The 25,945-nt window shown below is 43.2% G+C and overlaps 1 protein-coding gene across 5 annotated transcripts in view; it reads left to right on the top strand.

Annotated features, from left to right (window-relative positions):
* Positions 1-150: 150 nt before the first annotated feature.
* Positions 151-25,945, top strand: part of afg1lb (AFG1 like ATPase b) — a 43,837-nt gene continuing 18,042 nt past the window's right edge. For all 5 annotated transcript variants that reach the window (XM_079526730.1, XM_079526728.1, XM_079526729.1 and 2 more), the window contains exons 1-7: positions 151-271; positions 590-894; positions 4,469-4,529; positions 5,295-5,396; positions 5,708-5,835; positions 10,208-10,307; positions 18,907-18,965. In XM_079526730.1, coding sequence (XP_079382856.1) covers positions 157-271; positions 590-894; positions 4,469-4,529; positions 5,295-5,396; positions 5,708-5,835; positions 10,208-10,307; positions 18,907-18,965 — 870 coding nt within the window. In that variant the 5' untranslated portion in view covers positions 151-156. The remainder of the gene's footprint in view (positions 272-589; positions 895-4,468; positions 4,530-5,294; positions 5,397-5,707; positions 5,836-10,207; positions 10,308-18,906; positions 18,966-25,945) is intronic.

Below are 25,945 nucleotides of genomic sequence, written 5' to 3'. Positions count from 1 at the left end.
ACTTAGACTAGTAGACTACAAGTATTGGGAATTACCACTAGAAAGTGACAATTTGCAAGTGCTGCCCCTAGCTGCTATACATGGAATCGTGATTATGTGAATGTATGATCTGTTCTCTCAGGTGTATCAATAAAGTTGTATTTTTTTTGAAACAACATGGCGAGTTACGCGTCGCCCTTGCCGACTAGAACTTTGATGAAGTGCTTAATGAAATACATGTTTATGAGGCCAAATAAATTGCGCTGTCTTAGTTCCTGTAACACCGCGAAAGGTGAGCTTTTCTTCATTTTGTTCGGGTTCTTAAATTGTTGACGTCATTGATATCAATAGTGTGTGTACAGTACTGTGCAGGGCTGTAGGCTATGCAGACTGCATAATGCAGTCGTTGCTTTCATACATTACATTTACACTACTGCAGCAATTAACATATTTCTGGTCACAATTTCGAAGTTGTGGCTTCCCTTACTAAAGGTAAATGACAATGATATAGGCCTACCTATAACAGTATGCTTACATTTTATTTGCTTGATTTATTTAGCCGCCCTGTGTTTGGTATATGGCTAATGGTTATTTTATTTGTGGTGTCTAGGTTACTCTTCGAGCACAAGTGAAGCATCTACTACTAAATACTTCGTGAGAAAGGCACACTCAAATACTTCTACCTCTAGACACTATGACAGCCTCGTTCAGTGCGGCTCCCTGATTGAAGATGCCCAGCAACGAAATGTCCTACACCAGTTCAGTCAACTGCAGAGGACTCTACAAAGCTACTCCAACAGTGTATACTTGAAAGAGTCACCTACGCCAAAGGTAGAAACAAAGCGTGACAAAACTAAACTTCAGGAAGGAAAGAATAAGGAGCCCAGGTCCAGCAAAACAGAAAATGAAGAAAAGGTAACATTCTTATTGGACAACATTATGGTGTGCCACTGCCAACATACAAACTATTCATCTCTCAGAACTAATTAAGGTGTTTATTTTGCATTGACTAAACTTAGGGTTAAGGCATTTCTCAAGAGCCGTTAGTAGCTTATTGTATTGTTGTTAAATGCTATGGCTCATGGGTGATAGTTTTTATGTATTTATTTATTTATTTGAACCCAAATGCAGGATGTAATTTCAGTAAGCTTTTCTGTCTGCAGTGACCACATGCACAGTGTGCAACATCTCTCGCTAAACATGATGCACAACCCATGCAGAGCCATAGAGTAAGACAGAGTTACGACAACTCCGTTCACTTCATGGGGCCAGTCCAAAGGCGGCTCTGAACCGGAAGTTTACGGAATGCATTGGAGTCTATATGCTTTACACTACAGTGACCAGAGCCATAGAGTAGGACAGAGTTACGACATTGAGGGGGCAGAAAACAGCCCGTTTGTCACTGTCAGAGCCATAGAGTTTACGGTATGCATTGGAGTCTATAGGCTTTACAGTGACAAACGAGTTACATGAACAACGTGACCGGGCTGTTTTCTGCCCCCTCAATGTCGTCTTGCTCTATGGCTCAGCCTCTGTCTGTGACTATAAATGCTTATAGTCAGTGTAATTAAAGTGTAAGTAAAAGGAATCAAAAGTATCACATTTAACTGCCAGCTGGAGCTCTGAATGAGTCGGCTGTCATTCAGGCCCAACATTTCCCTCTCTTTGATGATGGTGTGTCATGGGGGTTCAGTGCCTCGTTTACAACAGTTTTTGTATTTATTCACAGTTTGCAGAATTACAGTACATTTCAAGCACCACTCAATACAAAAACTGTGGATGGCAAATTCTCCTTCTACAGCACTGCCACCCCCTCCTTCAAAAAATGCAAATCCCTGGCGTCCTTTAAAACAGGCCTGAAAATCCACCTTTCAGCATGCCAAAGGGAGAGGAAATGATTAACTTCCCACTTCCTTGATTTGATTTTTGTTGTTATTTTTCATGTCATGATTATGAATTGAATATCCAGGACCTGAATGGAAACAAGACTGCAAGGACTTTTTTTCAGTGATCCCATTGTGTGTTTGACTGTACCCTGTAATGATTACATTTCTGTTTGACTGTACCCTGTACTGATTACATTTCTGCCAATAAAGTATTCAATCAATCAATCAATCAATGACACCATAAATCATATGGTTTCGACACCATAAAGTTTCGATTTGCAGCCTCCGTAGATTCCCTTTGAGAGAGGTTTTGAGGGTGTCAAGGAATTTGAATGTCTTAATGACTGTTGGTAGGGCGTCCACATTTTGGTGGCATAGGAGCGAAATTAATTTAGTCCCTTGTTTGTGCTGAATCTGGGTTGCACATGGTTTGTTGAACTCCCTCTGGTGTTGTGGGTGTGGACTTCGTTGACATTAAGGAAGTATTTAGACAGTTGAGAGAGATAGGTGTCGTTTAAAAGTACCGTAGGTGTGTTGTGTTTATGCATGGATTTATTGATAACTTTTACACTTAACAGAGCGGCATCTGAACTCCCTTCTGTCATAGAGCCCCTTTGCCATATAACATAATGGGAGGACAGTACACTTTAGCAAACCCATTGCACTGTAATGCATTTATTAAGGGAGGGTAGGGGTCTGGGAAGTGTATTGTGTGCGTGTGTGTATATGTGGGTTTTGAAACAGTGTTGGGGGGCTGTTGTTTTTAGGTCAGGGGAGCTGACTGTCTGGTGGTGGGAGTTTGTGGATTGTCTGGCACACACACGGTGTTCGGGAGAGATTTTGGAAGGCCACAGGACAGACCTCCCGCTGAGCTTGTCCCAGCAGCCCTCTCACTCTCACCGGTCCTATGCGGTAATGAGGGGATCCCCATTGTCCGGGACATTCTCGTCTTTTTTTTTGCTTTTGATTCCGGACTCCGCCAAATCAACACCAGCACCCCCTCTTCAACCTGTCTCATGTACACACACACACACACACACACACACACACACACACACACACACACACACACACACACACACACGGACTGACTGGGGCTCTTATGCAATTATTCTGGTTTGAATCAGGTCATAACACTGTCCTCTCAGTGTCTGTTCTTCCTGTGAAAGTGCCGCCATTGTCCTCCACTAACTGACCAAGTCTGTGAGGAGAGCACACTTGACTTAATATTGACCCAATGTGGCGTGGTTTTGCGGGTGGTCGAGTAACAATGAGCCATTGTTTGGGAAGATCCACCCAATTCATGTGAGCCTCGCTTGACGGATTTCTCCTCCATAGGTCTAAAACTGATCAGTTGGCCTACTGTAACTGAGGAGACACTCATCATCATCAAGATTTCTTAAAAGGGATATGAGTGGAACTAGATCTTGTGGAAAAGGGCCCTAGTGGCCAACATGGCATATGAACTTTCTAACCGTCTTCCAGTCCTTTACCTTCTACCAGGCCCAGTAGTGGGCCCTGGGAAGCGAGATGAGATGAATGCTGGGCAGCTCTGCTAGACAGACTGCCTGGAGCTCATTGGTTGAACTGTCTAAACTCTAAGGGGATAATGTTGTCCTAGCACACTGTAGCTGTTGAGCCCACCATAGGAGAGGAATATCTTGGGAACTTAAGTCAGAGAGAAGTCACACACTGGTATGCCAAAGCATCCATAATTCACTACACCAGACAGGACAGCCACATGATGCAGGGGGTTATGCCAGATTGGGGGGTGGGGGTTAGAAAAAGGAGTAGGATGCCAACCAGGTGTTTTATTTTTCACCAGAGTCAAGTGTTGCATGGAAGTGAAAGAGGACATATCTAAAATACTATATATAAAATGTATATATTTACACATAGATTTTGCTGGGTTATAAAGATGGAAAACCGTCTCAACAACCTGCATTGTCCTAAAACTCCAATGATCTTTCCTTCTGCACAGATTAAAAGTTAGACAACGTCAAGTAGCCAAGACCTACTTTTACCACATTTGGCTTTGCTATGAGATTCTCAATACGTCTCAGAGCCCGGTCACATGGAAAACAGTGTTTTTTGAAGCTTGGCCCTTTTGATGATAGGAGGCAGGCAGCACAATGACTTCCAGCAGCACCTCAATGGAACAGCACCGTATCACAATTAGCAGTGCTAAACAGGCTCTGTGGAGAAGTCCACTCCACCTCGTATAGAGCCTCATCCAGTCCTCCCCGTTTTGTCTGACAAATCCCCCCATTGTTCCTCTGATGATGCTTTTCTTTCGTGGGAACCCTGGCTTGTCTTGTTGATTAGATCCCCTTTGTCTTCCTTCCTGGGCTAGTCTGGAGAATGTGAAACCTCACACTGTAATGGTGGCTTAATGCCTTGACATACTGTTTACTAAACGACGATTCAATCTTATATGCTAATGATTTTGATACAGTTTTATGTTGGACACAGAGCCTATAGTGTTGTGTTTTAATAGAAGAGTAATTTAGGCTTGATTTTTATCGATCTGGTTTGAACTGTTGTAATGACAGGATTTATGAAAAATAAATTGCTGTCATTTTTCTCATTTGTTTTCCCTACAGGAGGAGCGCCCTCCTCCGCCGCCTCCTCCACCCAAGGGATTCTATATCTATGGAGATGTTGGTATGTGTATGCTAGTGCTACTAGGCTACATAAAGACGATGTTTACAGTCTAGCTATCGCCACAGACTAGTCCACTGCATTGTCTATTATTGTGTTGTGTGTGAGAATCAACTGCTTTAACTATTGAAACTTGATTCTGCACAGAAGATGCAGTGGCGTGCACATTATTTCGTCCTGAAAGATTGCAGAGTAATATAATTGATAATTGACAAATCCCATTGTTCTGATTTGAGAAGATCATGCCGGTATACAGTCACAGACATAGTCTGTCTTCTGTATATTTCTGTTCTGGAGTATGGGTCGCATCATTTTGTGTCGAAGGCCAGGCATACACGTAACACATTTTGTTCATTTATATGATCTCCTCAACATCAGAACATTGGGATTTAGGTTTAAGGAGGTTTAAGGTTGCTTCCTTGCAAGGTTGCATCCTCCGCTAACTGTGTGTGAGTCTAATGCACATTGTAAAACGCTTTAGATAAAGGCACTTTATAAATGCACTATTTAGCATTAAAATATTTTGGAAAATTTCCCTTTTAAGTTACAGTACTATTCTAAAGAAAGAAAGATATTTATTTGGGGCTTTTTATGCCTTTTATTATAGATAGGACAGTAGGCTGACAGCAAATGGGGAGAGAGATGGGGGGTTGCATGCCGCAAAGGCCGTCGGGATCGGGACTCAACGCACCGGCTACACCAGCAGTCCAGGCCTTACACCACTATTCTAATGGTTTTCTTTGTTGTTTTCATTTCTGGCACTCTCAGGCACAGGAAAGACCATGCTAATGGATATGTTTTACTCTCATGTGGAAAACGGAAACAAAAAGAGGGTCCATTTCAACGGCTTCATGTTGGACATCCATAAAAGTTAGTAATCTACTCCTTCTGCATCTAACACAACTATCTACGTTGGCATGACATTGTGGAAGTTGCAGAACAGATGTAACCGGTCCATTTTGTTGCATTTGTACACTCTCTGAGTCACAAATGGACAAATTAACACAGAGGTTTTTTTACCGTGTATATTTACCTCTCTGTTTGTCCTGAAGCAGTGCCACTAATTGTCTGCCATTATGCACATATGTAAAATTACTGCTTTAGTGTGTATTGTGAGGGGCTTCGGGTTGCTGATGCAGGTGTTCTTTAAGATTTTCCTGACGTTTGTGTACCGTTTAAAGGGATCCATCAGAGGAAACAAAGCCTGCCTAAACGAAGGCTAGGGGAAATGGTTACCTGTGACCCCATATCGCCAGTTGCCATGGAGATAAGCAATGAAACCTGCCTCTTGTGTTTTGACGAGTTTCAGGTGAGTGAAAGTAAGTGTGTGTGTGTGTGTGTGTGTGTGTGTGTGTGTGTGTGTGTGTGTGTGTGTGTGTGTGTGTGTGTGTGTGTGTGTGTGTGTGTGTGTGTGTGTGTGTGTGTGTGTGTGTGTGTGTGTGTGTGTGTGTGTGTGTGTGTGCGCGCGTACGCGAGAAATAAATATGGAGAGAGAATAATTGTGTGTGTGTGTCCAAGCAGGTAAATGCAAACGACCCTGTAACTGCAAGTAACCACAATTACAATGATGACATCTGTATATACTGTATCAGTTGCAAAGATTACCATAAATTTGTGACACAGCGATAACTTTTCTGATGCCTTTAGTGTGTACATAAACATACATGTAGTAGTGGTGCAGTGTATATTTCTGACCTGCAGGCCTTACCTGGCCAGTGAGGGAAATACTGACCATGGATGTTATATGTTGGATTCTACATGCAGTATCATTAACCTTTTATTCACCATCATGTCTCTGCCTTGCTGTCTAAGCAGATGATCCAGAGAACTTGAACCCATGAAACAGGTCTGGGGCCACCTAGTGGCTAGTGTAAATGTAGCAGCTATGTTGGGTGACAAGATTAGGAGTACAATAAAGACATTACAGTGTATGCAATGTGTGAAAACCGGTACCACTTATATCCTGTGAATTTGCACAAGCTATGCCCACTGGCGAGTATTTCCTGTTACCCATCCCAAGCTTTGTTGATTCTTGAGTCATCGTGCCTAAGTCAAACAGACTATTCCCTCACTGGTAAAAAAACCCCCAAAATAATTCTTCTGCTCCTAACTACTGCAGAATACTTTATTAGCACAGTATTTGGTTACAATGAAAGCCAGACAGTTGTGGCGCTGCCTGTAAACAAGTGAGTCATTCAGTGCAACAGTGATAGACATAAATATGCTCATGTCTTTGTCGTTTGTTTGTAAGTTGTAACGGAATAGGCTATAATCATTCAGAGCCATACTGCTCATAGATATCATTACTAGCAGGTCACTGAGGACACAGGTGACTGAAGGTGCGGTTACTCTCTGTATAACCATTCTGTATGCAAGCATCAAAAGCTGCTCCTTTCATCCCTGTCTTTCACATTTTAAACTACGGTGCATTCTCATTGATTCATTTTGTTTAGCATTGCCTGTTTTTTTGTTTTAACTGTTGCAACTGCCTGAGAATATAGGGGGACACACGTTTCATGTGTGTGTGTGTGTGTGTGTGTGTGTGTGTGTGTGTGGTGGTTGTGGTGCATAAACAAGAGGTTGGGAGGTTGTAGATAGGATAGGGGAGGCTGGGGTAGAAGGGAGGGGATGTGTGGAGTCTATACCAATCAGTATCCTCCTCCACTCAGCCATGCAAATGATGCTCTGGGTATCAGTCGCACTCTCTTCGTTCCTTAAGTTGAGTGGAGCTAGAAAGCGACTGGCAACGGCGGCGGGTCAGATGGATCTTATCCTCTTAAATGCTAATGACATTTCTCCATTCTCTTCATTAGCGCTGTGCCATTATCAGTAATTTGTAGCCCCCTTCCGTCCTTTTGTGCCCCCGCCCCCAGTTCGCTTAACCCATTTTGGGCGGGAACCCCTTTTGGTGTTTTAAACATTATGTTATAATGTAGCTATTGAAAAATAGCAGATCTACAAGCTCATAGCGCGCCACCGAGTGGCGCGCTATGAGTTTGTAGGTCTGCTATTTTTGAAAAATCGTTAAAATGTGCCTCAAATCTTTCCGAAAATTGTCATGATTTAGAAAACATTTTTTTTTTTAAATTTCGACGTCAGGCCTGAATGGGTTAATGAATGCTCACCATTGAGAGGTCCAAGATGGAAAGATGGAAAGGGGTGTGGGGGGGGGGGGGGGGTGCATACGGAAAACGAGAAGAAGGGTGAGAAGAAAGCGCTGCAGCAACATTGTCTCAGGGTTCCAGTGACAGTGGGCCCTGTGAAATTGCTCATAGGTTGTGTACATAAAGAGGTGTAGGATCAAAGAGGCTTAATTTGGCACCCGTGCGCCTCGCAGCAAACTGACGCCCGCCCGAGTAATTGGATGCTCATTTAACCCATTCTGACCTGAGATCAGATTCTAAAAATGTCTTCTACATCCTGACAGTTTTCTGAAAAAGCTATGTTTCTGTCAGTGGTTCTTCGATTTTTCAAAAATAGCAGACCTACAAGCTCGTAGCGCGCCACTCGGTGGCGCGCTATGAGCTTGTAGATCTGCTATTTTTCAATAGCTAAAGCACAACATGATGCTAACACCAAAAGGGGTTCCCGCCCAGAATGGGTTAAATATCACCATTGACAGGCGGAGATCACGCCGTTATTTTTGTTTTCCGTAAGTGTAGTACATTAGCCCCCCCTTTTCTCATTCTCAGGTACCTATTCTCCCTCCTGCTGCTGCTCATTCAGCAATCAATATGAAGCCCTCGTGAGTATGCCCACGATGAGGGCACATTAATAAACAAATCCAGGTTGTATGAAAGGTCATTTTTAAATGATTCTTTTGAAATGAAAATAAAATCCTGTGGTTAGAGGAAAGGAGAGCTCATTCAGTGGCACACAGAGACTTGGCTTTCTGTTGGTTCTCATTACACAGACACATACAGTACCCTGGACATACTCATTTGATGCCCAGAGCCACCTCTCCTTAGCGAAATCAAGGCTTCCACACAAATGTTAATAGAGCATTGACATGGGCAGCGAGGCTAATATGCAAAAGCGGAGGACTCTCCAGTGTATCAAAAGCAGCATATGTTGTGGGTATGGCCCTCAGAAGTGCTGTTTTACACTGGAAGGTAAGAGCAGGGGGTACTGGGACACACAACGACTGGAAGTCATTCCAGACGATTTTAGCACATTTGTTGCTACTTATTTTGTCCAAACATCATGCACATCCTCTTTGTTTACGGTATTTTTGGGCTTTTCTGCCTTTATTGATTATAGTACACCGTAGAGAGAGACAAGAAGTGACACGTCAAAGGTCATCAGGCTTGGGAATCGAATCTGTGACTCGCTGTCTAGCTGCATTATTATAGCCTATATGTGGTATAATGTACCATAACGCTATAGGCCAGCGGCGGTACACATGTAACTACAGTATAGTCATGTCATCAACCGTCTGAATTTTCATATTTCAGCCTGTTTGGCTAAGATGGCCTGACTCTGAGGACCACGTTTTTCTAGTTTTATATACTTTTTGGAAATTTGCCCCTGAATTGTCAAACAACTTTAATGAATGGACTTCTGATTTAGCATGAGTAATGTAGGTGTCCATTCTTAAAATTCATGGGTGTCCTTTTGGAAGGAAATTCAATTAATGCTGAAGGCTGTCACTGAATTGGATATTTCTATATTAAATAAGAGCAAAGGCACACTGTGTTTATAATGCTGTCCACCCTGAATACGTTTCAATGAGAAATGTTTCGGTTTCTCTTTTCAAGGTGGTCAGTTCTCATCATTCAGTCATGACACTGAATCAGTGCTTGACCCAGCACATAATAATGTGGGCGCTCGGTTGCATGTAGCAGCGTGTAGTTCAGGCAGGGTAACATGATTTCTATATACTGTACTCATGGATCCAACAGAGGTAGAGAAGGGGTAGTAAATGAAAGGATAAGAACAAACGCGGGTGCACTGGATTGCTAATAGAAGTAGAGAACCTCTTCATTTCTCCTCCAACGTCCTAGCTTCAGTGTTTTCATAAAACCTGGTTTTATTGTGCAGTCATGGAAATTCAATGTGTTTGTTGGGTAGCAGACTGCAGTTGAATAGTGTCAGTGTATTGTAACTTCATGGGCTCTGTGCCTAGTTTAGTGATTCTGAACACACACACACACACACACACACACACACACACACACACACTCTCTCATCCTGTTCAATTTCATCAGTCTCTACTCTCTACCTTTATATGGCCAGCTGGGCTACAGGCTTTGTCTGCCATTGTGACCTCTGTTTGAATTCATATCGCTCCATTTTCATTATTCTTTTCTCTTCTGCTTTCGCTCGCTCACCCTCTGTTCAGTTTGATTAGCTCAGCCTCGCTGCCTTTCCTCGACTACTTGTCCTCGGCAGAAAGCCGCTTCGTGACCATTTGCAGTCATCTAGAGTGGATTATGCGTGTTTGTGTGTGTGTGTGTGTGTGTGTGTGTGTGTGTGTGTGTGTGGCCATGACCAAACAGAAAGAGTAGAATGAGCACACCTGAATGACACTAATCAACATGGAATGGAGTGTTGATTCTTTTCTGGCAAGGTTTGACCTGTGGAAACATACTCTTAATGCACACACAGACAAAAACAAATGGATGAATTGCAATGAATGCAAATTAATTAATTTCTCTTCTCGTCTGCTACTGTTTGTTCAGGTGACAGACATTGCTGATGCCATGATTCTGAAGCAGCTATTTGAGACGCTGTTGAAGACGGGGGTAGTGGTGGTGGCCACGTCCAACCGACCACCTGATGGTACGTACATTATGCCCTGTGTGGGCACAGTGGGTTGTGCTGTGTGCATATCCTATGTGTTCTAATTTCCTATGCATATCAACTGTCTTTGTCATAGAATAGATAGATAGAATTCCACAGCCACATAGAAGAACAGCAATTTCCAACTGGCCATTTGATACTGATACAATTTGATACAAGTGGCTGGCAGTAGTTACACGTGCACAGCACGCACACACAGATGCACACACACACACACACACACACACACACACACACACACACACACACACACACACACACACACACACACACACACAGATGCACACGCACACACAGATGCACATACACACTTTTCAATACTTTAATGGAACCAAATGGACCTGATTGATTGAATACTTTATTAATTCTCAGGACGTCTGGAGACGTCTTGGGCACAAATTGGGTTTTTAACAGTTTGCAGAAAAGAGCACAGTTCAATACAAAGTCTGCTAAGAGGATTTCAAACCCAAGAAAGCCTATGGCTTGTTTCTATTGGGGTCCTTCATATTCACTTCATCAGAACATTGAATGACATACAAATATACAGTACTATGCAAAAACATCATATCAATTATATATTAGAAATATATATTAGAAAAAATAAAATAATAATAATATGTATAGTGAAGGGGGGGGGGGGGGACTTTGACTTTTTACTGGGGCCAGTGGTGACTGCAATTCGCAAATTGCAGTCACCAATTCTAAAGGAGAGTAGGGATTCACATTCCTTTACGACTGTTGGTAGGGTGTTACAAATGTTTGTGGCATAGGAGTGAAATTAATTTTATTTATTTGTTTGAGCCAAATCTGGGTTGAACGTGATTAGTGGAGCTCCCTATGGTGTTTTGATTGTCATGGGTGTCTTTGTGGTGTAGCGTGTATTGTAGACAACGTTCAAGGTTATATAGTACTAATGCATCTTGTGTACAGGTACATGTACACAGGTTTGTTTGGCTTCCTTCAGACAATGCAGCAGCAAATATATAATATAACATCAAGCAAAGACAGCAAAACACAGCAAAGTGCAAAAAAGAGTAAACAAAGAGTAAAAAAGAGTATTATATGTGCATGTTTTCCCTGTAGTAGGCTAGTAGCAAAGAGTATTATATGTGCATGTTTTCCCTGTAGTAGGCTAGTAGCAAAGAGTATTATATGTGCATGTTTTCCCTGTAGTAGGCTAGTAGCAAAGAGTATTATGTGTGCATGTTTTCCCTGTAGTAGGCTAGTAGCAAAGAGTATTATGTGTGCATGTTTTCCCTGTAGTAGGCTAGTAGCAAAGAGTATTATATGTGCATGTTTTCCCTGTAGTAGGCTAGTAGCAAAGAGTATTATATGTGCATGTTTTCCCTGTAGTAGGCTAGTAGCAAAGAGTATTATATGTGCATGTTTTCCCTGTAGTAGGCTAGTAGCAAAGAGTATTATATGTGCATGTTTTCCCTGTAGTAGGCTAGTAGCAAAGAGTATTATATGTGCATGTTTTCCCTGTAGTAGGCTAGTAGCAAAGAGTATTATATGTGCATGTTTTCCCTGTAGTAGGCTAGTAGCAAAGAGTATTATATGTGCATGTTTTCCCTGTAGTAGGCTAGTAGCAAAGAGTATTATATGTGCATGTTTTCCCTGTAGTAGGCTAGTAGCAAAGAGTATTATATGTGCATGTTTTCCCTGTAGTAGGCTAGTAGCAAAGAGTATTATATGTGCATGTTTTCCCTGTAGTAGGCTAGTAGCAAAGAGTATTATATGTGCATGTTTTCCCTGTAGTAGGCTAGTAGCAAAGAGTATTATATGTGCATGTTTTCCCTGTAGTAGGCTAGTAGCAAAGAGTATTATATGTGCATGTTTTCCCTGTAGTAGGCTAGTAGCAAAGAGTATTATATGTGCATGTTTTCCCTGTAGTAGGCTAGTAGCAAAGAGTATTATATGTGCATGTTTTCCCTGTAGTAGGCTAGTAGCAAAGAGTATTATATGTGCATGTTTTCCCTGTAGTAGGCTAGTAGCAAAGAGTATTATATGTGCATGTTTTCCCTGTAGTAGGCTAGTAGCAAAGAGTATTATATGTGCATGCTTTCCCTGTAGTAGGCTAGTAGCAAAGTTAGGTTAGTTCCCTGTAGTAGGCTAGTAGCAAAGTTAGGTGGATTTTGTGTGAACAACTTCACAGTAGGCTATGTTCCATAAATATACAACACAAATTGTTTAGAAAGGTGCAATTCGAGCTTAATAGTGCGAGAAGAGGGCAAATGTGCGGGGAGGCTAGCGTTTTCCTTTTCCCTGATTTGCTCTGTTTCTTATCAGTTTGTTCATGTATCTGATATTCTGATTGTTTGGGAAAAGAAGCTTTTTTGCAATCTATTTCCAGTGGCTTTGAAACTGCGAAACCGTTTTCCATGCGGCAGCATCTCAAACAGTCTGCGGTTTGGATGGCTTGAATCCTTCATGATTCCTCAAGTTTTGTTGACACAGCGTTCATCGTACAGGGCTTGGATGGAGGGGAAAGCATATCCCTCTGCAATGCTTTGCGGTTTAGGTCAGTGCAGTTGCCATACCAGGCCATACAGCAACCAGTCAGGATGCTCTCTGTGGGGCCTCTGTAGAAAGCTCTTAGAACCTTTGGACCCATGCCAGCTTTCCTCAGTTTCCTGAGAAAGAAGATGCTTTCTTCACCGCCCGCCCTGTCTGCACTGCCCAGGTGAGGTCCTCAGTGATGTGCACTCCCAGGAATTTGAACTCTCTGACCCTTTCCACTGCAGCACCCCAGATCTGGATGGGAGAGTGGCCTGTAGTCAAAGATCAGCTCTTTTGTTTTGTCAACGTTGAGAGACAGATTGTTCTCTTGACACCATTGTGCCAGGTTCTCCACTTCTATCCTGTAAGCTGTTTTGTCATCGTTCGTGATCAAGCCTATGACTGTGGTACCGTCTGCAAACTTGACCACTTGGTTTGAGCTGAACAAAGCCACACAATCATGGGTGTACACTGTACAGGGAGTAGAGAAGGGGGCTCAAAACGCATCCCTGAGGGGCTCCTGTGCTGAGGGTCAGGGGGTCAGAGGACGTCGTTCCCATCCGCACCACCTGACGGCGCTCTGACAGGAAGTTGAGAATCCAGACCAGGCCCATTGCAACTTGCTGTACTCTGTCATCTACCCTAAGCCATCCTAACCTATCAAAATGACTAGCGGTAAGGTGAGTTGTAGGAGTAATAATAATAATAACAATAAAACTTTATTTGTATAGCACCTTTCATGACATGAAATGCAGCTCAAAGTGCTTTACAGAGCAATGGAGAAAAAAAAAGAAAAGCAAGGCATAAACATAAAAAAAAACAAGAGCAGTAATGCAATACAGTGAGGACATGAATAACAAAAAAAATAAAAGATCAATTAAAATCAAGAGTGTAGAAGTGAGTCTTGAGCTGCGCTTTAAAAATGTCTACAGAGGCTGCCTGTCGAAGGTACAGTGGGAGTTTGTTCCACGCCGTCGGCCCGTAGAAGCAAAACGCTGCTTCCCCGTATTTCTTAGTTGCCATTTTTTTAGGCAAAGTGAGCAGGCCAGCAGTGGAAGACCTTAGGGGGCGGTTTGGGACATATTTAGGCAGGCAGTCATGTAGGTAGGGGGTAGGTAGGAGACCATTGAGAGCTTTATAAACAAGTAAAATAATTTAAAAATCAATCCTAAAAACAACCGGAAGCCAGTGCAGTGAAGCCAAAACTGGAGTAATATGTTCTCTCATCTTAGTTCTAGTTAAAACTCTGGCTGCTGCATTTTGGACAAGTTGTAATCTGTCAGTTGTTTTCTTAGGCAGTCGTTTTTGCATCGTCCAATGACAAATAGGCTCTGATTCGTGCAATATTTCTAAGGTGAAAAAAAGCAATCTTGGTAACATGATTAATGTGTGAATTAAAATTCAATTCAGAATCAATAATGACCCCCAAGTTCTTTACTGTACTGTTACTTTCTACAGTCAGGTTGCCAAGTCTGCTTATTATTGATTATTTCTGCTCACTAGAACCGATTATGAGAACTTCTGTCTTATCCTCATTTAGCTTGAGAAAGTTCTCACTCATCCAGCATTTGATGCTAGACAGACAGGTCAACAACGGGTCTAAGGCACGGGGATCATCTGGAGCTACAGAAAGTTATAGTTGGGTATCATCAGCATAGAAATTAAAATTGACTCCGTGATTGGTAATAAGTTCTCCCAACGGCATTATGTACAGGGAGAATAACAGAGGACCAAGAATCGAGCCCTGAGGAATACCAGAACCGATGTCGTGTTTGTCTGAGTCAAAGCTAGATTGACAAGTAAGGCCTGACCAGTTTGTTTTGGGATGTCTGGAGCCTTCTTTTTAGAGCCATTGTGGTGCTATGGTACCATGATGTGCATGCATAGTAGAAGAAACCTTGAATGGGTGCTCAAAGTATTCCTACTGACCAGTGAGGAGATCCGGTCCCAGCACAATTTACAGTACACTAATAAGACATAATAAGGCGTAATTAGAAATAATGTGTTTGTTATTATTAGAAATAATATGTTTTTTATTAGACATAAATAAACACAGTTATACCCTAATTATACTAAATAATTCCTACATTATGGTAAAATAAAATAATCGCATAAGACCTAACAAAGCCTAATAAGATTATGTTCTTTATTGTCTCCACCAGGCCGAAAGCATGGGGAGAGAGTATGTTTTGCACTCCGTCCGTGTGTGTGTGTGTGTGTGTGTGTGTGTGTGTGTCCGTCCGTCCGTCCGTCCTTCCTTCCGTCCGTCCGTCACCAGCTAATCTCCGGCACCGTTAACCCGGTCGATGCCAAACTTTGCACACACACTCCCTGGATGCCAACGATGAACCTCTGCCCCACATTTTCCAGAACGGCCTGTTATAGCGCCACCATGAGGCAGCTTTTCACATTTGTTACCTAAAACTGCACCGATCTGCGTGAAACGTTGCATGCACACTCCCTAGAGGCCAAGGACAAACCTTTGACCTGCATTTTCCGCATCTGCCTTTTATAGCGCCACCAGGAGGCCGACTTTTGTAAAACACATTTTTTTATATTACTCCTCCAGATTCTGTCCAAAAATCTCACAAATCGTTACACAGTATCTCTATGGTCATGTGCTCAAGTCGTATCTGTCCGATATATCATATTCCATCATAATTGGCTATAATTGGCTTTCACAGTTTGCAAGATTGCCCCGTTTTGAACAAAAGCCTCAAATCATGAACGCAGCATGCAATTTACGTGAAATCTTTCACACATTTTCTTACTAGGCTGAGGAATATATCCCACCCTTTTCACATTGGCCTGTTCTAGCGCCACCAACAGCTTGATTTGTGTTCCTCAACAAAATGAAGAAAACTGTTGCAAAAAACAAACATGTTTATATTACTCCTAAACATTTTGTCAAACATCTCACACAGTCCTATCCTCCTGGTGGAGACCTGTGCCCAGAAGGGCACTTTTTCTAGTTACACCTATTTTTCACGTTATTTTTGTTAATTATTATCTAATTTAACATGTACATGTACTGTAAATTGAACACGACCCCACCTTCTATGGATAGATAGATATGCCTTTATTATCCCACGGGAGTAATTCAGTGATGTTCCATGATGTTATTTCACCCCGGCTGGGTCACCCGGGTGAGGGGTATGATGTTCGCGAGACCCGAAACCCTGATGACCTTGGGATACATCACTGAGGATACGTCCCAGTTGCATCCATGTGATGTATTTTTGTTCTGGGGCTGAATACCACCACATTAGCCATCGCAGGGGAAAAAAAGTTTGTAGCTACAGAGCAAACATTTTCGATGCAAAGCCGCTACTAATGGAGCCAGCAGAAGCTTGGGTCTGTGTTCAATTTACGGTACAGATCCGTTGTAATTAAATGTAATGTAATGCAAGTAAGTAGAAATAACATCTATCTATAAATGCACCATGTCTCTGTACGTCTGTCTGTATGTACGTACGTATGTACGTACGTGTGTACCGTTGGCCCCACCGACTTCAAATTCGACACACACCTTCCACACGCCCAGTGTCCGGTGTCGAGTCGGTCAGACCCACGGTTGTCCAGAACTGCCACAAAAGGCCTCTGCCCGGGCACTGGACAGGGCCCCTGCCCATGCTCCATATATGGAGCTGGCCTATTCTGACATCACAACACTCCATATTTGGGCATGCCTGACACAGAACTCCATATATAGGAATAAAGGGACACATCGAGACAGATACAGAAATCTCCTTATTTGGGCATAAAAGGGACAAAAGCAGATGGGTACAACGGGTACTCTGACACGGGTACAACGGGTATTGCATTGCCGGGTGGGGCATGGATCTTCAACTTCCATCATTACCGGCTCTGTGCTCTACAGCCGGGCACCGGTCTAGTTTAATAAAGGACATTATTTCCAATGAAGCCTAACAGTGTAGTAACATCATGGCACATGCCTGGAGTTCCCTCACGGGATAATGAACGTAGGCATATTCTATAGAAGCTGGGGTCGTGTTCAATTTACAATACATATATGTTAAATGAGATATTATGTCACTGCTAGTAAACGTAAATAACATTAAATAAAAGCATAATAAAGAACATGTTATGTTAGGCTTTGTTAGGTCTTATGTGATTTCTTATTAGACCATAATGTAAGGATAATTGTGGATAATTAGGGTATAACTTCTGTCTAACACATTATTTCTAATTACGCCTTATTAGGTCTAATTAGGTATACTGTAAATTTTACTGCGATCCTGTACAAAAATCTTGTTCTTTGGATGACTTTTTTAATTACATTAGTTGTCCATTTCATCACTGGAACATAAGGGAATGAACAAGGTGCATAGATGTATCCTTTCTATTCATCTATCTGAGTCATTCTCTTTCTGGCCACACACACTCTCTCTCTCACCCTCTCTCCTAGTCCTCTGTGCTCTGTGTCCAGGGTCCACGTTGGTATCTTGAAACATTGAGTGGGCCCGGGATGGATGGCGGCAAGATGGCTCTTGCAGACAAAGAGCAGCTTCACTGACATTTACCCGCTATTAAGAACAAAGCGGCAAACCGTGCAAACTTGATAGAGAGCCTGCTTGCTTTTAATTACACGGTTAATGGAACACTAAAAGCCTTAAGAGACAACAGGACATGAAAGGCACGCATATTATATTTTTAATGATTTGTGTGCACACTAACCGTGCTATCAAAAGGCCCTTGGTGTGGGTTGAGCGATTGGAGGGGCAACATAGAGATTTGTTAGTTTTGTCTTGCACTGCTAAAGTAGCTGTTTTTATGTGGTTTTCAGCACATTGGTGTTCATAGATCGTGATGACGTTGAAGAGGATAAGGGTGTGGATGATCATGTGTATGCTGTTTTAATGCAATGATCTTTAGTGGTCTGGTCCGACCAGTTGCACTAGTGGTATCAAAACGGTTACTTCTCATGCCATTTGCAGCTGCCAAAGTATGAAAGCTCGCTCATGCTGCTTTAAGGTCTTAATAGAGTTATCCTACATCATGCTGTGAATTTAGCTGTAGAGGTATAGGTGACATGAACCCTTAAAGTAAGCTGTAAGTGATATTGTCTTGTTAAAATTAGGGTTAAATAGCTCTATATTCCGATATATAGAATGGAGTGTTTTGTACAGTGACTGGGGTCTCAAGTTGCTCTCAAGTGAACCCAAAATAAGGTCAGGTCGGGATTGCAATTCTATCCAATTTGGAGAGAGTACCCATACATGATACAGGATAAATGATGAGGAGAGATAATAATAAGATAACTGCATAAACTGGATACAAATCTAATCTATGTGGGGTTCTCTTTACTGACTGAAAATGAGAATGTATCTTTTGCTTATTAAAAAGCCATATTAAGCCTGTTATTGAACAGAAACTAGAATATAGCAATGATTACTATCAGAATATTGTTTGGTTTACAAAAACATCACTTACTCCCACTTATACGTTACAAGAATGTAGTTTTGTACAAGCAATTCTTTTAAGTCTTGAGCAGCAGCAGACCTTGTGCAATTGTCTCCCAAACGGGAACAATTTAGCACACTATAGCAATTTCCCCCTGAAGTATGATTCCTTTGTTAGATCCTATACTAAAGCACCCCCCAAAATGTTAACAACCACTCGTTTGCATTTGCAGCTGTAAACAGCTTAAAGCCTCAGTGCATGTGTGTGTCTGCCCGTGTGTTTGTGTGTCTACCTTTGCGCGTGAATCCCTATCTGTTTTATCTATCAGGGATGCTACTTCAGATGTAATTTGTTCCAGCCGAGCTAATTGAAAGCTCCATTCAGGAAGCCCCTACGGACATTGTCCGTGCTGAAAAGGCGTCGGTCTTTTCTCCTGCCACCATTGTTTGGGAATGTAATGAATTTTATGTTGCCGCCGCTTGCCGGTAGAGAAATCCATTTTTCCTCCCCTGGTCCCGGACCCCTTTGTGCTGCCTTCCCCACCCATCCTTCAGCTCGTCAATAGCCACTTTATCTGCCAATCTGGGGCGAGAGAATGACATTATTAGGAGGCTAAACAGCAGCGCTAATACAGGCCCTCCCCTCTCTGTTTCAGATCTGTACAAAAACGGACTTCAGAGGGACACCTTCCTGCCTTTCATCGATGTGCTGAAGGTAGAGACAAAGTCACCCCCTGTTAATTTATTCATCTGTTTATTACCCACTTGCACACATGCATATGCGCGCGCGAGCACGCACGCACACACACACACACACACACACACACACACACACACACACACACACACACACACACACGTACACGCACACACACACACACACACACACCTGTTTCTGTCCTTTTCAAATATGCCCCCACCTCGCTCCCCGGTTTGATGTGGTCTCGTTAGGATGTGGTGTCCTACCTACAGTACCATGGACAAGCATGTTCTTTGATCATACCAGTACACAGTGAATGACTGAGAAACAGAGTGAGTGTGATGGAAAGTGAGAGAGGGCACTGTAAATCCAAGAGAGACAGGTGAGCAAGTTAAGCGACTGAACTAGACTAATTGCATTTCAAAAGTGTGAGAGGATGAAAGCAAGGAGTGCAGTGGATGTATAGGTTAGCACTGCTGGCAAAAGCAGACGGGACCATTGTCAGTATGCAGCAGAAATGATTATTGATGTGTTTGGAGTGATTATTAACATAAATAATTGCAGAATAATTTAGTTGTCAGGCATTTTGCAAAAGAGGCGGTAAGCATTCTTGCATATCTAAAGGACCATACCACTGGCCGCTGCTACAACTCAATAATTGCACCATTATTTTTTTAATCAAAATTATCTCAGTCAAAATTACTTAATGATAGCTAGATTCCCCAGTGGCTCAGCGTGTTAAGAGCACATAGCATAATGCTATCGTCCTTCATGCACTCTGAAATAGAGATGGGGCGGGAAAGTGCAAAACACGTGGGTGAGATTAGCTGGTCCTAGGTGACTCTTTTTGGATCAGTGCCAGAAAAGATATACGCAAGTTGACTTTTAGACCAGTGGACTCTGTGACTTTGACTCCATGATGTGCACAAATAGACGCACACACACACACACACACACACACACACACACACACACACACACACACACACACACACCTATGTATATGAGCAATGCATGCATAGACAAAAATACAAGTGTACAAGTTACCACTGTAGAACTGTGGTGGTGGCTTCAAGTCACCCCCTTCCAAAGTGACCGCTCCCCCCCACAAAGCACCACCCTTGCCCTTTCTAATCCACCCTCATCAATGCCCTGAATGCCTCTTGTCCCTTTCTGCTCCATGCTGCCTCCTCTCTTTCAGGGTCCCATGTTCTCCTTTGTGAGGCCATCTGGTTTGGGGTTTGGGGGTCTTGGGGGTGTCTATAGTGGCCTGTTCTGTAACGTTAGGTATGTCTTAGTGGGGTCATCTTGCTAACTAGCTGACCCTTAATCAATTGAATTAAAGCTTGCAGGGACCGCTGATTAGGGCACTCTTCTGACTTTGTGTGTGTGTGTGCGTGTGTGTGTGTGTGTGCGTGCGTGCACAAGAAAATGTGTGAGGTTTTTTTCTGTAGTGAGTGAGGGAATGAATGACGGAGTTAAGAAGTAAAAGCCGCACTGACCTCGCCTCCCCATCACCTGAGCTGGAGTGTGAAGGGTTAATCCTTCCACTCTGTCCCCCAGGGCTGACGTCTTTATTTATCTATTGACTTCTGATTAGACGGGAGTCCCTCTGCTCTGCCACCATGCTGTGGCCTCCCACACTACCATGGAGTCCCTCTGCTCTGCCACCATGCTGTGGCCTCCCATACTACCATGCTCAGATTCCAAATGAACCCTAGTCAGTTAAATGGTGTTTGTTAACCAATTTAGGACTGAGGGCTGAGACTGTCTTCTAAATCCTGACAGTTTTCTGAAAAACCCATGATTCTATGTCAGTGGTTCTCAAACTATTTCATGTCAAGGACCCCAGAAATCATATGCAATCGGCCGCCGACCCCTATCTGAAAATATGGTGTTCCAAGTTCCAGGGACCCCCACAGAAGCAAAGATTTTAATTAAAAACGTAAGCATATATTCAAAGATTTGGCCACATTGTCATGATTTTAAAAAAATAGCAGATCTTTGTAGATCTGCTATTTTCCAATAGCTAAAGTATAACATAATGCTTAACCCATTTTGGGCGGGAACCTCTTTTGGTGTTAGCATTATGTTATACTTTAGCTATTGAAAAATAGCAGATCTACAAGCTCATAGGTGGCGCGCTACGAGCTTGTAGGTCTGCTATTTTTGAAAAATCGAAGAACGAATTTTTAGAATCTGATCTCAGGTCAAAATGGGTTAAAACACACAAGAGGTTCCCGTCCCAGACCTGGATTGGCCACAGGACGTACCAGGCATATGCCCAGTGGGCCGACCCTCTGGTGGGCCGACCCTCTGGTGGGCCGACCCTCTGGTGGGCCGACCCTCTGGTGGGCCGGTCTGGGCCAAATGTTAAATTAGTTGTCTGTTGGTTGTGTATCATTTATGTTGTACTGTAAATGTGGTGGTGTTAAGGGCTTGTATTTAAAGTATTCGGCATGGGCCTCGACCCGAAAAGTCAGTAGAGTATCTGCGCACTGGTTGAGGTGGGCCAGCATAGTCTGGGCCAAATTCCACGAAAATGTCCGATCCAAATTATTGTCATAGTCCAGCCCTGTCCCGTCCTGAATGGGTTAAAAGGTTAAAGCTCTATATTCCAATTGCAATCATTGCATGTTTGTTCATTAACAACAGTGGTCTCACCATCTTGCCAGTTCTTTAATAAACAGATAATAAATTGTCAAGTCGGCCTGGGCCATGGCTCAGTGGTCCAGGCACCTTGGCTGGTGATCCAGTCTGGCAGTGTGCCGTGGGTTCAACTCCCGATCCCGACGGCCTTTGCTGCATGTCTTCCCCCCCATCTCTCTCCCCATTTCCTGTCAGCCTACTGTCTGTCCCTCCATAAAAAAAATAAAAAGTCAGGATAGCAAGTATATCTAATCAGGAAAGAGAACTACACAACAATAATTTCTCAGATTCTATTCCAATGTGTGCTAATTTGTTTTGCTTTCACTTCAAATTCACTTGTTTGAGTATTCAGTGCTGATTGGATAAAATTGGTATGTCGACCGGAAAATATGTTATGTTGACTAAAGGCAGGGACAACCTTGTTATTGAATATACACTAATAGCAATGATTACTATTGGAATATAGAACTATTTCACTTATCTGTTCATGTTTTGTCAATAATGTTTGCCATTAAACAGCAAGACAGCACAGTGAGGAGACAATGTGTCACAAGCTGCAGTTTGAAACCATGCATTTGCCAGGACATGAAAATACTGTATTAGATACAGTATATAAGTGCCAGCTGGACTGTAGCATGTTTGCTTGTTCATTCTGCCATTCTTGGTAAAGCTGTGCGTTTTTCTTTCTTCCACTCTTCCATTGCTCATCCTCTCTGGATGCCTTTCTTGTTTGGTCTCACTCTCCTGTTTTGTGTGTTGGCTTTACCTTCCCAAGGTCAGGTCTCTGTGTTTTGGTTGCAGTGTAGTCATCCCCCGCCCCCTTGTAGGAGCAGTAGCAAAGTGTGTTGTGAAGAAACTGAAAATCTAGTCTGGCACAAATGGCTGCGAGGCCTATATGTGGAGAAAGAAAGATTTTGATTGTATGAATTATAGACCAAAACATATAGTGGCCTGTTATAGCGCCAATAGGGGGGCAATTTGAAGAATTAAGGGCAGAGGTTCTTTCTTGGCCTACTGGGAGAGTGAGTGCAAAGTTAACGCTGATCATTCCAACGGTGCTGGAGATTAGTTGTTGACACACGGACAGACAGACTCACAGGAGTGAAAACATGGCTCGGGGTGCCGGCCGGCGTGGTGGTCCGGGCACCCCTAGGCTGCAATGCCAGCCTGACGGCGTGTTGCGGGTTCGAATCCCAATCTGGACAACCTTTGCTGCGTGTCAATACCCATTTCCTGTCAGTCTACTGTCCTATCAATAAAAGGCATTAAAAAAAATATTAAAAAAGGAGTGCAATTAGCCACATTAGTTATTTAGTGTGCCTTTGCTAACATCATGCGAGACCCTATTGGCCAGGTGTAGGTAACACTGCTGAGGCTGTATGTTTTAGTAGGGTGAGTCAAAAAGGGGGTGGGGGGGTTCCAACTTCCAATGGGGTCCAGGATCACGAAAGGCGGGGCCCTGCGCTAAAAAGATGTTTCCCCAAGAGAAGCAACCGAGGCAGGGGAGGTTGTGAGAACGACCCCTCAGAACAAACCATCCCTGGCCCAAGGCGGTCACACTTTAAGGGAATAGATCATTAGGTGTAATTAGGGTGTTCACATTGTTACACCCCCACCACCCCATTCCCCAAGACTGAATAAAAATCACCAGATACACCCCCACCGCCACACACACACACACACACGCACGCACACATGCTTGCGTATGCACACACTCACACACCAGTTCCCCAGTCACTGAAAACACTTTGATGTCAGAAGAGTCTTCCAGGACTCGGCAGCATAAAGGCACTGTTTTAAGCTTTCTCTTTTTTCTTTTCTTTTCTCTACTCTCGACCCCTCTATCACTGCCTCCCTCTTTTCTTCTGTCTCTCCTCACAAGCCTGTAAGACACACATGGATGAATGAAGGACAACCTTTCCCCTTCTCCCTCCCTCCCCTCGTGCTCTCTCTCCCTCCCCTTCCATCTCTCTTTTTTTTCCTTTTCTATTTTCCAGCCTTCCCACCCTGCGTTTCTTTGAGGCCTGGTCAATTCTCTGGGCTAAACAAGAAAAAGGAAAAAAAAAAAAGCCCATCAAATGTTTTCTGCTGCCAAGTAATGAGGGAGTGGACCTCATCAGGGCCCAATAGTCGGCTATCTTGGCTTTTGTAGCAGCTCAATGGCACCGCACTCTTTGAAAAACTCAAAAGCAACTTTTTGAGAAGCAAAGGACAGAGAAATATAGGGTACGAAGGATGTGTGTGTGTGCGTGTGTGCGCGCGCGCGCGTGTGTGTGTGTGTGTGTGTGTGTGTGTGTGTGCGTGCGAGCGCAAGCCGTTTTCATGGTAAATGGCTGTCCAGACAGCTCGGACAATGACATGATTGGAGCTACATGACTTTCTTCTAAAGAGACTGCAGTGATTCTCATGTCTGTCATCTGTCTTCTTGCTTGCACCCCCTCAACCCTCCCGCAAGTTGTGCCTCGGCGTTTGTGTTCATGTCTGTGAACGTGGGTGTGTTCATATCATACTTCTAGAAAGTAGTGAAACTACAACCGGCAGATTCATACTGTTTTATTTTTTCACACAGCTTCGTGTGTTTGTAGCACGGAATGTGATGATTTGATTGGCTGACGTATGATGATAAGAGCGCCACTCACTTCACACAAGTGTAATGTTATCAGATTAGTCTTTTAAAGTTGGCAGAAAAGGACAAGTTAAGACACATAGACAGGCATAAAGGCTGAGATGTCAAAGTAGATTTACTCGGACAGGCCTGTGAGTCGAGTGTGCACGCTCGTGCGTGCGTGTGTGTGGGGCTGGGTGGGTGGGGGGTTGGGGGGCGTTATACCAGACAATATAGGTGGATGAAATCCTAGAGGAGGGAGAACTTGACAATCCCTTCAAGATGAATAATCAAGTAATGACCCTCTGCCTCATCTGATTATAAATAGTCGATGGAATCATCACCGCTGATTGTGTTTCCCTTCCTACTTCGTTCTCCTCTCTTATTTTCACATCGAGACCATAACCCCATCAGCTGTCTATAGGTCTGTGGGGGGAGGGGAGGGTAGGGGAGGGGAGGAGAGGAGAGGGGGGTGGGTGGGTGGCAGAAGAAAAGACGCGCACGAATTCTTAAGACGTGGCGGTGATGGTGACAAGTGTTTTTTTTATTTTAAAGGGACTCTTTACCCGTTGGTGGCAGACAGTGATGAGGTCACGGTATGGCTGATGAAATGACACCTCCCTTTTGTGCGCGGGGGAGGGAGAGTTTGTCAGGTTGTTATTAAAGCCTGATTCAGCCAATTGGCTCGGAGTAGGAGCCCTGTTTTGCGCGGACGCAGAGAAATAAAGTTGACAGCAGAGAAGAATGGAGTATTTCCGTCCCCTTGCTTTGTGGTGATTACTAACCAATTTTGAGCGGGAACCCCTTTTGGTGGTTACATACATTATGTTATAATTTAGCTATTGAAAAATAGCAGATCTACAAGCTCATAGCGCGCCACCTAGTGGCGCACTATGAACTTGTAGGTCTGCTATTTTTTTTAAATCGTTAAATGTGCCTCAAATCTTTCAGAAAATTGTCATGATTTAGAAAACTTTTTTTTTTAATTTCGACGTCAGGCCTGAATGGTTTAATTATCCTCCAGCTCAACGAGGCCGGTGGCAGAAATTCACTGATTTCATAATTTGCCGAAGCTGTCAGTGAATCACCCAGTTGCCCAGCGATTGGTTTGGATGGGATGATAGCAATTCTTTTCTTTGCGCTGATAGAATGGAGGAGATGATGATTATAGTTTGCGCTGTACTCCCTGACATGAATCCTGTTGACGTTTTACACCAAACGAGAAAGTTTGAACTCTGTATCACAAGTTCACTCTGGTTTAGCCTACTCTACTACTACATCAGCTCAGCGTGTTTAGAAGTGACACAAGGTGCCAGTGACGTGGATGAAGTGTTTTCCTTTTAACCTCTTGCGGGTTTCGTTTGGAATTAATCAATTCAAATGAGGCAGCAACAAGAGGGCCATCATCACAATACAATCCACTCTTAATGTAACTAAAGGTGGCCTTACACTAGCCGATAATCGGTGATCAACATCAAGAATGTTTGATATTTGCTCTGCCCCGCTCCGATTATCCTGTAGTGTGTGGTGCTATCAGATTTCAGATTGAAAAAAATCGGCTAGTGTAAGGCCACCTTAAGTACGTTTAGGGTAGGAACAGCTGCAATACCGCTGGGTGACCTAAAGTGGCACTGTTGAGCAGCGTCTCACACACACACACACACACACACACACACACACACACACTGCACCGCTCAGTTCGCACGGGTACGATTTTATGCACTCTGATCTGAAAAGGAGA

This window comes from Electrona antarctica (genome assembly GCF_951216825.1).
Source record: "Electrona antarctica genome assembly, chromosome: 17".
Lineage (NCBI taxonomy): Eukaryota > Metazoa > Chordata > Actinopteri > Myctophiformes > Myctophidae > Electrona > Electrona antarctica.
Note: the sequence above shows the minus strand (reverse complement) of the source record. Positions and strands in the feature narration are given on the sequence as shown.